Here is a 12,614-nt window from a genome sequence, read left to right as displayed (position 1 = left end):
TTTTCCGGTGCTTTGAATTAAAGTGTGACAAAGCATCAAAAAAACATAAATCTGTAGGGAACCAAATATTTTTTCACAGCAGCGTGACCTTTGGATAAAATCCTCACTTTGTTTTACTTTCAGCTGTTTAAAGAACCACACAGACATTTTGTTTTTTCAGCAAATACCTCACAGCAAGTTTTATTTATACATCCAAAAACAAAACAAAAAAAAAGATCAGATTTCTCACACTATATACAGATATTACATACAGTGTTTGTACACATATTACATAGTTTGTACACAAGAAAAATATACATAAAAATGTAAACTTTTGTATACAAAAAATACCTTAGACAAGTCAAACAAGGACCAATAACAAAAGGTGACTAGATTAGCTCGTCCTATCTTTAAAAACAGTAATACAGTACATTCAATGAGTATAGGAATATCATCAGCCATCTCTGAAGTCGAGCAGTTACATGTGCCTGCGAGCCCTGCTGGAAGGATGCCGTACTGCGTGGCTTTGTCTGGTGCGGCGACTAATCTCATGCCTCGTGGTTACAGCAGTGTTGCCACACTTCCAACCGTCACTCTTAACCAACCTGATTTTTTTGTATTTTTTTTGTAACGTGGTAATACCAGAGAGAGAGAGAAGCCTCTGCATCTCTGGATGGGAGGGTTCTCTGGAAAAGGGAGAGAAAAGATCTGGGCTATCTCACAGCTGGAAACAGGTGGGGGTGGGGAGGATCTGGTAATTATGTCATAAAAGATGAAGGCAAAAATAAAAGGGGAGGGTAAAGAAAACACCAGCTTCTACCATTCCTGTGCAAGTCTACATAAGAAGCAGTGACGCATGTGACCCGACATGAGTCCAGTAGGTAACTACCGCCTCACCCCCGCGCGACCTGATGTTTAATAGCTATCAAAAACACGACAGCGCGCACGCGTTGATCCCCCTTCCATCATTTAGCCATTTGATAGCTATTAAAAACAAGACTCACTCCACAACGTGCAGTCGCCACTGAATACATTGCAAATAACTTCAACCCATTGCTACTGAAGAGTTCACCAACAAACCCCAAGTTAGAGACTTCTATGCTATATACCAAGTTTTCAACAATTTGTCAGTTGCTATTGTATATATGTATAAATCTATCAAAAGCAAAAGTTACACTATTGGGTAGGTTAGGGGAAGAGGTGTGGGGAGGCTTTTGTTTGCAAAAAATAAAAAATAAATAAAAAACTAACACCAGACCCCCAGCTTTGCATCCTATAGCTTAAAAATCACTTTATTCAGCTTTACTTCAGACGTGCAAATTACACCACTCACATAAAGGTATTCAGTGCCATGCAAAAGTATTCACACCCTCCGAACTCTTTCCCAGATTGTCATGTTGAAACCGCAAGTTTCAGTGTTTTATTGGGATTGACCAGCACAAGGTAGTGTATAATTATCAAGCGGAAGGAAAACCATGCATAATTTTCATGATTTTTTTTTTTTTATGCATTTGTATTTTTAAAATGTGGCATGTGTTTTTATTATGCCCCCATCATCCTAACACCCCTAAATAAAACTCATTGTAACTATCTTATGGGTTTTAGGATAAATTCTGGAAATGTAGGTACAAAAATAATTCTGTTCAGAACTTGGTTTAATCATCTAAATGTTAAAGGGCTGGGTTATTAAAAAACATTTATGTTCAGCTTGATTTTGGCTCCAAACCATTGCAAAAACACTAATTATCTTCATTAAAAAAAAGAGAGATTAGACATCTGGTGTAATCTTGCTTTGAAAAGTGAACTCAAGTAAAGATGGCAGATGAGAGGAGCTGTGAGACGTTCAAAGCGTGAGTACGGGTTGGTGCATGGCTCATACCAAACATCCGGTTTTGGACGGAACCCTTTCATTCCTGGAAAAAGTCGGGCAAGAAATGACCAGGACTGCAGGGGAATCCAAGGAACCTCGGTTGACTTGTGTGGAAACAGTTGGGTTTCAAAGATGCAGACAAAGATGAAGAACCGATGATATGCAAGAGTTACTGAATGCAACAAAACGCGGCAATTTATGCGCGGCTCCTGATTTATGAGCAACTAATGATGAAAGTAGATGCAAATTTCTGGACTATATTTTGCCAAATATTTTAGTAGCTGCACTGAACATGGGAACATTTGTTCAATAGAAACAGCTGTAATTTAGAATAGATATCATAATGTAGCTGGTTCATTGATATGTGTATGCAGGCAAGAAAGTTTATTGTTTAAGTGTAGAAGATAGCTTCAAAACTCAAGCAATGGTTTTAATAGTGACGATTTTATAATGAATCAAAAAATATTCAGGTTTATAGTTGCTTTCAAAACTGAGCTGCCTTGGTGGGAAGGTGCTAAAAGGCTATTTTGCATCTTTTTTGTGCATTTGGGTAAACGGAGATCAGCTCTGATTCAACATCTGCATCACTTGGACTGAATTTACGCTACAATGAAGCTGTAATCTTTAAAACGCATCAATATCTAAAACGGACGCAGTTTCATCAACGTTGGTCCAGTTCTAAGGTGATCTAAAGGCAAAAAAAGTGACATGGACATTTGTAAAAATATATATATATATATTTAATGAAGGTAGATTAAAATGTCAAAATAAATTGAAATTAAAAGATTTTAAGAGAAATGCATATTTTTATATGTAACATGATGGAATGAGGAATAACATTTGGAAATATTTTCCGTGTATCTCCAGGTTTAGTAATTGATATAATCAAATTCCAAATGTTTCCAGACTCGGCAGGAACTCGGAAAGCTGCAAACCTACCAAAACATGGCTGTCCCCCTGAACAAGCAGGGTGGGAAGGGAGAGCGTTAAGCAGCCAAGAGGACCATGGTAACTCTGGAGGAGCTGCAGACATCCACAGCTCAGGTGGAAGGATCAGGTCCAACTATTACAAATGAACTCCACAAGTATGATGTTGACGAAAGCCTGGCAAGAAGAAAGCCACTGAAGTCCTGTTTGTAGGTTGCCACAACCCATGTAGGGGACATAGCAACAATGTGGACGAAGGAGCTCTGGTCAGGTGAGACCAAGATGCAAGTATGGCAGCAAACATACACATCTTCACCACCATGAAACACGGTGACGGCAGCATCAAGCGTTGTGATCGCCAGTAGAGTTAATGACCATGACCTCTCAAAACGATAGAGGATTTAAGAGCAAAAATGCAGTCAGAGCTACAATGGAAGAGTTTAGAAGTTTAGATCAACGCATAATCCCGTGCCAGAATGGCCTACTTAAAGTTCAGCACAATCTGAGAATCTCCTAATATCCTACAAAATACATGCAAGTTAGCGGTTGAAACATGACAAAATGTGAAAAAGTTGCTCATAAGTTATGATAATCTCTGCAAAGCACTGTACTGCGTCTTCAATCTGCGAATGAGATTTCCCGCTTTTCCAAGCCAGTGAAGACCAATGTAGATGTGGATCAGGGAGCACCTTTTGAGAGTAGACACTTAAAAGCCCCTGCAGTTACCACCGCCACCATCATCCACCGTCGCCTTGAGAGTTAACTCTGGAGAAATAAAAGAGATGGCCTGAGTAAAAACGGTCGTAAAAAAAATCTGGAGTTTCTGAGCCGCCGACGCCAAATAAAACCTGATCCGGCTGGTTTCAGGGAGCGGAGCTACAAGCAGTGACACCAGTAAGAATACCTCACAATCCTGTGAGTGATGGTAATGTGTTTTTATTGCTTTAAGAAACTATTACCTTCAAGTGTCTACTAACCACTCACAGTGCCACAACCTACGGTGAGGTCAAAGACTGTTCCACATCCGGGCAAGCCAACAAATGAGCACATATAATATATACCATATAAAAACAGCTGTTTAAAAGTATTTTGGTGACTATAAAATCTGACTGACTCAATATTATGAAGACAGTTAAATAGCTTGAAACATAATGGGTTACAAAAACGTCACAATGAGTACTCTCTTCTTGAAACCAGAGTGTATAAAACAGAGGGGTGGGGGGATGCAAATGGCCATCTGAGAAAGGCAGGTGCGTTTGATCGTTTTTAAGAAAACCGGGCGAAGCAAACAGAGCGGCATCTGGGACTTCTGAGCACTGGTATAAATAATCTTTGTAATGTCCATTAATTCATCACATAATCTAACCACAGCCCCCCCCACTGACAAAATGGACTCACAGCTACTTAAAATCTGAAAACCATCCGGCTACAGGAAGGAAGAAAAAAAAAAGAAAAGAAAAACAGAAAATCTGAGATTGTGCAAATTCATTACCAAATAGTGCACTAGAACCACATTGCACACATAAAGCAAATGAAACGGGTTAATCGGAAGCCGGTCGGCGTTGAGTCCGCGCGGCCGCTGCCGATCATTTACTTTGCGTGAAGGGTGGCGTGGCGCTGTTGGCACTTGCAGTGGTGGCACTAACTAGCGAGAAGCCGGCAGGGGGCGCCGTGGAGCTGTGACTGGGCTGCACGTCTTTCGGGATGCCGCTGTGGGAGGCCAGTTGATGGCCGAAGGCCGCGCTGAACTGAGGGAGCTGTTGCTTGGGCTGTGTGGGGGTCAACAGGTGATCGTGTGAGGAGGAGGAAGAGGAGGATGACGAGGAGATGGGGGGAGCTGTTAACCCCGTCACGGCGCCCTGAGGCATGGCCGACAGAGCCGCCATGGGCTGCAGCGTTACTGAGTGAGTAGTGGCGGGTGGCGTGGACAGCGAGGTGGTGATGAGATGACTCTCTGACCTGATGAGACTGCCGAACTGCGCGGGGTCGGCGAGAGGGAGGGGCAGGTTGTTCCACGTCGAGCGAGGCGTCCCCGGAACGCCTCCTATAGGAACCTCCAGCAGGAGGGGGGTGTCCGTCTGGAAGGAGGTGGTGTGAGGGGAAGATATGTGGTCGCTGTACGGGGACGGCACATGCTCACTGCTGTAGTGGCTGCCTTGCGGGGACGACGCCGAGACCTCCGGTTTGGCCAGGATGTGGGACGTGTGTGTTCGAGAAAACGTTCGCTCTGTTAAGGAGGTCTGCGTGAGCAGGGCGATGCTGGTGGTGGCCGCTGCCACAGAGGAAGAGGATGTAAGGCCGGAGCACGACGGAGGGGGCTGGTTGGTCGGCTGGGACGGCGAGAAGTGGTCCCCGGTGGTCTGCAGCAGGTTGTCCTCCAGCTCCAGGCTGGTGAAGTTTTCAGCAGGGATGCGGGTGTTGAGCAGGTCCCCCATGCCGCCCGGCTGCACCGGTCCGGGGAACATGGCCATGGCCCGGTGGTCCACCGCCTCGCCTGCTGCCAGCTCCCCCATGGACGTCAGGCACACCAACGACTCGGGGTAAGACCCCATCGCCTGCAGCGCACGGACCAGCTCCTCGGCCTCCTCCGTGGTGGGCAGCAGCTCGCCATTCTTTACTGCAGAAACATTTAACACGTTCCACAAGTAAATACAACAGTTCACAGGTTTCTACAGGTTCCAACAACTCAAATTTAAGACTTTCTAAGGCCAGTATGAATGGAATTTAAGATTGTATCGCCACAGAACTGTACGAACTTCATCCAGCCGACTGGCAATAAATTTAGACTTACCCAGGATAGACGCAAAAAAGCTAGCTAGCTAGCAACGGTAAATTAGCAGCTAGTTAATGGTATCCTCAACTATCTTGAATCACTAAACGCAATGAGGACATCTTAGAGTGTGACTAAAACTTTTATCTGACAGTAGTCCTGTCAAGACAAAATTAAAGACCTGAGAATAGCATATAAAGTCCAATTTAAAACTTCAAGGATTTTTTTATCATCACATTAGCTTTTCTTGTTTTGTTTTGAAATTTGGACTGTACACTTCTTTATGTGCAGATAAAGAAGTCTAGTACATAAATAATTAAATACAATTTTAATGAATTTAAGACATTTTAAGGCCTTCATTTTATATAAAATAGTTTAAGATTTTTTAAGGATGCACTGATACTCTGTAAATACAATGGTTTGATTTGAATGTTCTACAGTGGCTTGCAGGAAAGGAAGGAAAAGAAACATATGGAAGGAACTTTAAGACAATGGGGTTGAGATATGAATACAAATATTCTCTTTCCTTTCCCAAAACCAAACCCAGAAAAAATCAACAAGTTCACCGAATGCATCACAGATTAGGGAGATTTCTCTCTTTGTACAAAATCAATCACTGTGTCGAACCTTCAAACAGGTCGAAATCCTGCAGGTCGTCAGGTAGCCTTGGTAACACGTCGGCGAAATCGTTTAACTCCTGGTTCAACTCGAGGTCATTTGGAATGTCTGCCATGTCGTTGGTGATGTCATCAGGAAGCTCGTCGGTGCTCAGGTCTGGAGTCGAAGGGCTCCTGCAGCAAGAGGAGAAGTAACACCATGTAGCCATGAAGATGCTACAAAATAAAGAACAAAGAAAGTTTTACAGCCTGTTTTTGAAAATCTTTCCTAAGAGGCGGACCTAATGGCAGCCTGCGAGGGCATCACAAGGCTCGTTAAGGGCATTCCCAGGTTGCCCTGCGGCAGCGCGGGCGGGATGGGCTTCTGCGGCCTCCGCGGTCCTCTCCTCCTTTTCTTCTTGTGTTTTTTGGTGAGCGCTGGCGGTTTGGTCTTTTTTCGTGGCTTTCGCTGCTGCTGCTGCTGGTGCTGCACTCTCCGGTTTCCGTCCCCACGTAGAAAATTATCCTGAGCAAAATAAATGACAGCAAAACAGAGAGGGAAATAAAGACAAGAGAGGGATTAAATGGTGTCCAAACAGCACATTTGCACACTTAAAGCTTGCATGGTAATGGCTGAATGTTAATTCTGTGGCAGGATATCAATGCATGTTTATGCAGAGTAGGAATTACTTTATTACTCTACAAAAATTGTGGATCCACAACAGATTAAAACTTGTGCAAGAATATGATATTCATGCTAATGATAAAATTGGAACCAAAAGTGTACACCACGTAACACTTTTTTTCTAATCTCCTGGAGTTAAAGTATTTATTTATTGTTTTATGTCAGTCAAGTTTTTTTTTTCTGTTTGTTTATTTATTTGTCTTCAAAATCTGAAGTTTGCATACATTTCCTCAGTATTTCGTAGCTTTGTCTTTGACTTGGGTCAAACCTTTTGGGTTTCTTTCCACAAACTTCTCACAACAGTATGTAGCTTCTGCACATTTGTAACAGAAACTGTAAAGCCATCCAATGTTTTTCATACCGATTTCTCACAATGTCTCTGACATGTTTTGTATCAGCTGTTGAACTCACCATCTTTTTGGCATGCTCTTCGCAGAGAGGCGTCTGGTGCGTAATGTCAAACACAGGGATGGAGCACTGTTGACCGTCTGCAAATTTGGCTGTGCAACTAGCAAAGAGCTGCTGAGAACGATTCAACAGTATGTCTGCAGAGGAGAATAAAGGAAAAACAACAACAATATGCTGGAAATAAACATGCTACAATGATACAATGACACATTTCGATGAAGGGGAGTAAAAATGAGAATTGCATCCATTATTCTGAAACTGTAGCATCCAGCTCCAACATAGAGTGAAGCAGTGCAAAGGATACGATGAAAACAGTGTTGAGTGAAGGGCAGAGCTCTGTTGCTGCAGCTCTGGCCCTTGGTGGAACCCGTGCAGGTCACTGCTTGTGTGCTCTGTGGCCTTGCTGGAGGCGCACTGCAAAGACAAAACACACTCTGGACTCAGCAACCGACTCTTTTCTATTAACACGATTATAAAACATTTTTCCTTGGCCCAGCGTGAGATTACCATGAACTGCTGTGAGAGTTTCCACCCAGCTCCTGGATCAGCTGCCCCGCGCAGTCAGGGTTGTTGCTGGCGGCATGCAGCAAGGCTTTCCGAAAGGCGTAGCGGTACCTCTTCTGGCGGATGCTCGCCCTCTCCTGTCGGCACATGTGCTTGTACTTCTCCCGAAGGTAAGAGCAAAGCCGAAGTAGACGTGCTCTCCGCGAAGAACCACCGTCGACTTCCAGCCTTAACAAGAAACCAGGGAAAGTCATCACAGTGTGATAGTAACACAACATCTGGTGATGGCAGATAAATCGGTTTTATTCATTAATTGAACTTTTGGGAAATGTACTTTCTTTTCCATCAATGCACTCTTTAGTTCAGAGTAATGTCAGTCCAGGGATTTTATTTTTAAGCCACTTTGCTCAGCCCTATGTTATACAATATGGTTAAGAGTTTAAAGATACAAACCCGTTCTCTGGTCTCCACGAATTCTGAAATGGAGTAACCCTCTCTGCATCCTCCTCTTTGTCATCGTCGTCATCGGCACTGTCTTCTGACCAGTCCAAACCTGGAACAGAACTTTTTAGACAGGCTCATCCATCTCAACAAGCTCTTACAAGTTTATAACTACGAGCTACACTGTACTGATGTCGAGTCGAGCAGAAAGGGCTGAGCTTTTCACATTTTTTTTAGCTGGAGATGCATCCTTTGCTACACTAAAAGAATTCTGATATTGAATTCTAGGCAATAAAATGATTATTTTCTTATTTTAAAAAGGAATTAGTTTGTTTACTTGCATCTTTTAATGTATTTCTAATATTTTATAAGATGGGCCTCAGTGGTTGAATAAAATATCTGCAGAATGTGCTAATTTTTTATGCAATTACTCGTTAAAATAATCAATAAAATAACCTTATTAGTTGCAGTCCTAATGCAAAAACCTCTGTTTCCAAACTTTAAGACAAGTCACCTAGATGAGAGAAGAGGTCTCCATGCTCCTGCTGTCTCTTGGCACAGAGCTGCACCAGGTGTTGCAACCTGACGAGGCAGTCGGGAGATGGCGTGAAGGCGGTGGGGTGCATGACGACCACGTGCCTCTGATTGTTACTGCCAGCATCCTTGCAGCAGACAGGCGGTTGAGTAGCAGCAAAAGGCATTTTTCTGCTGAGCGACGGTCCAGAATGTTGCCCTGAATTGGGCAATGCGTTTGCAGGCATCCCTGGAGGCAGAAAGTTGACTGTCTGAGGTGGTAGTGGATTGCATAATAAACCCTGCTGCTGCCCTGGGAAGGGGAAGGACGTCACGCCGGGCTGCTGAGGCGGATGGAGGAGGCCTTGCGTCGGCCGCGATAGATGGGCGTTGAGCGGCGAGGAGGGGTGAAGGCGCGGAACTGGCGACGCCGTAAAGTGCTCAGGAGTTGGCTGGAAGAGTTCCGCGTCTTGGGAGAGTTTCTGGTTGAGGGCCAGCCGACTCTGTAGCTTCTTCTTGATGCTGCTCACCTTCCGAGGGGTGCCCACCTCCTCTCCATCCGTTTCGTCTTCGTAAAAGGCAAAAGGGTCCAGGAGTTCGCCGTCAGCGAGGGGTAACAGGCGCGAGCAGGGCGGAGATGGGGGCAGTTCATCTATGCCGTTAGTGGCTCTCAGAGCTAAAGAGGGCACCGTTATGTTGAGAGCCACTGACTCCAGGTGAGCCCGAGGACGCATTTCCTCTAAAGCATCGTGCTTCTTCTTGCGCTCCTTCTTCGGGATAAAACCGAGGACCTGCAGGTGGCTGTTGCAGTATCTGGTAAATAAGAACACATCCCCCAGATATTCATCAAAAAAAGAATGCTATTTTTATATAGAGAACTGAATCACATGTGCCACACGTGCACTCATTCAAAACCCACCTGCGATCCTCAGACTTTGGGATGGGGTTGGTGCATCGCTGACTGTTGTATTTTGCCACATATTCACACTGCTTGAAAGGAGCCGTCTTGTCCTCCAGAACGTGTCGGATGCAGAACGCGTACCCATTGAGCCTGCGCTGCTTGCACAGCTTCGGACTGTACGAGCACAGCGGCTTATTGTCCACCTCTGAGAAGTGTATGTGTTTGCCTTCATACATCACGTGACTCTTGTCCTTGAAAACATCAGCTGACAGGACAGAGGAGGAAAAAAAACAATCACAACTCCAAAACTTTACCACCATCCATGTACAACAGAGATAAATGAAAATATTCAGTTATTAATACGCTCAACCACATTCTTTTGCAAAAAATGTATACGCTTTGCATTTTTCACATTTTGCCTTGTTCCAGCTGACAAACATTAATTGTATTTTTCTGGAACATTTTGCAATAAACCTTGTAAACATGGTTTACAAGTTTTTGCTCCAATAAAAACTTCATAAACACTGTGGGGTACATTTGCAATTCATTCCCTGACTAGTAATGTTCAACTCTTGCCATAGACTCGAATTGGATTTGGTCTGAACTATTACTAGGCCATTATAATGAATATGCATTGGTTTAAACACTTTCCAACAGTATTTAGACCAATGCATACAAATACTTTCCTGTTGGTCTAAATAATTTGTTACAGCGGAAACAAATTGTCCAAATTGATCGTAACCTTTGCCCCAGTCTCAAGACGTAGCAGCTTCTTAAAGGTTTTCTTCCAGGATCCCTCAGTACTGAACCGTACACATCCTCCCTTAACTCTGACCTGCTCCCTGCTGAAGAAGTCTATCCTCTCAGCATAATGCTGCCTGTCACATCCATGTAGATGGTGTCTTTAGGATAATGTGCAATATTAGTTGTTCACCACACACTGCAAAGGTTTGTTCCATCTGACTTATTCCACATGTTTGCCCTGCATCCTACATGGTCCAAATACAAATGCACTCATCAACTTTTAGTTGGTTTTATTATTTTACAAAATGTCTACTTCAACTTCACAATTATGAGTCATTTTGTGTTACATAAACTTTAAAGGTTACACTGGGGTTAGAGATTACAATATGATAAAAGGTGAAAATGTCAAGGGGATGTTTTTCAATAATAGATGGAATGAAAATAGACATTTTGCATATACAACACAATGCATTTTCTACATATTGAACAGATTTCTTCTTGTTTTGTTGCAACGTAATAAATACTGTGGATATCTAAAAATACAGACATTTAAGGAAGTCAAGTCAAATTCATCTAAAATACTGATTTATTCATTTCATACTCTGATATTTTATATGTAAACACCACCAAGTGAGAAATTTGTGGCAACCGTATGTGTAATTTCAGTGCTTATTCAAAACTTATTGAAAGGGAAACGATATGATGGGTAGACGAAGCAGACAGTGACTTCCAAGTGAAGTCAATGTCGAAGAAGCACGTGTTATCTTGGTTATAATGACAAATTATATATTTTTTATTTATAGCTGAGATATTTAAAAACTTTTGTTCTAAAATAGTTGTGAGCTTCGCTACATCTGTATTAATATAAATTACAATTAGACACAGTGTAAAGTTTAAACTGTGCTCTTTATTGTGGATAAAGGCTTAGAGGCGGGGAAATAAACAGTGACTAATGTTAGGTTAGCTTTAACTACTAAATGAATACCATTAGCGTGCTACATTAGCTTAGCGAACGACGGGAGGCGCTTAAACTTTATACAGTTATACTACAAACAACTGTATATCTACTATTTACCTATGTCTCATTTTTAAAGTATAATCTTAATACTTGTCAGTCAGATAAACTGATTTCTTTTACAAGGACTGAACAAGAAAACCTATTTTTTTTCTGTTAGCTAACAAAGCTAAAAACACAAATTAGTAGGCGGTAGCTAACCAGGAAACGGAAACATATTCAAACAGAGGTCTATTTCCAGTTTAGATTATTTCGAAAAAATAAAGCATATACATAAGATACCAGCAACAGCTTGTCGGACCCTATTTTACTCATTTATCGTAATGCAACAGAAAAGATTTATGGTCAAATACTTTCAAACAAAGGGTATACATACGAGGATTACGGCCTGTTCTGCCGAGGCCTCCGCAAAAATCGATGAGTTATAGCCACTGTTATTACATAATGTGGCATTTGCAGGCTGTAAGCAACCAAAACCTTTACATTATGTATCTTACTCCTACTCTAGACGACCAGAATTTAAACATTATTATAAACTAATGATCAAATGTATTAAATAGTAAAGGCCTATTAACCTCGAAACGACGGCGGCCTCTAGTAAATTGCCAGTCCGACTGAGGGCCGTGTAACGCGGCGCACTCAGAAATCGATCCCGATGCTGCTCACGACTCCGCTTACCTTGAATGGGTTTGGGCTGTGCACGATATTCGCTCCAGATAGACGGCCGAAATGTCTATTAGAATCAGCTAGGCTACTCGGCCATCGATATTCCAGGTAGGATAGTAACGGCGGTCTTCATCGAGCTCGAATTTTCTTGAAATATGGACCCATGTAAATATAGGCTACCCAGCGCAAATTACAAGCCGTAGGTAGGCTGCTGAGGACATTTGTTGGATCCACAGCAGACTCCTCACAGCACCACTACAGGCACTGCGGGGACATGACAACAATCCGCTCAACAACAACAACCTCTCCTACCATATTGGAAATTTAACTTTGTTAAAATCTCTACAATGTGCAACTATGACTGAATGAAACAAATTATGGTGTGAATGAAGGACAGTGCAGTACACGTGTTCGACACTGAAACAAATTAGTCCGACAGAGGACAAAAATCCACCTGGACTCCGACTATAATCGTCCACATGAATGAGTTATCAGCCTCCTGCCACACTGTTGCCCCGCTGTTCACTAATGACAGATCCAGTGTCAATCAGATACAGAGCCTCCGTCTGGAAAACTTTAGTAGGTGTAATTTCAG

The 12,614-nt window shown here is 42.7% G+C and overlaps 1 protein-coding gene across 1 annotated transcript; it reads right to left on the bottom strand.

The window, feature by feature from the left end:
- Nucleotides 1-608: 608 nt before the first annotated feature.
- ino80da (INO80 complex subunit Da) lies at nt 609-12,442 on the bottom strand. Its single transcript, XM_032568686.1, has 10 exons — nt 12,032-12,442; nt 9,613-9,859; nt 8,695-9,506; nt 8,193-8,292; nt 7,743-7,967; nt 7,540-7,649; nt 7,239-7,372; nt 6,445-6,668; nt 6,174-6,337; nt 609-5,393 (listed from the first exon to the last, which is right to left on the bottom strand). The coding sequence occupies exons 2-10, from the start codon at nt 9,828-9,830 to the stop codon at nt 4,363-4,365; spliced, it is 3,018 nt and encodes a 1,005-aa protein (XP_032424577.1). The 5' UTR covers nt 9,831-9,859; nt 12,032-12,442; the 3' UTR covers nt 609-4,362.
- Between the last annotated feature and the right edge of the window lie 172 nt (nt 12,443-12,614).

This window comes from Xiphophorus hellerii, chromosome 7, assembly GCF_003331165.1.
Source record: "Xiphophorus hellerii strain 12219 chromosome 7, Xiphophorus_hellerii-4.1, whole genome shotgun sequence".
NCBI classification, from domain to species: Eukaryota; Metazoa; Chordata; class Actinopteri; order Cyprinodontiformes; family Poeciliidae; genus Xiphophorus; species Xiphophorus hellerii.
Note: the sequence above shows the minus strand (reverse complement) of the source record. Positions and strands in the feature narration are given on the sequence as shown.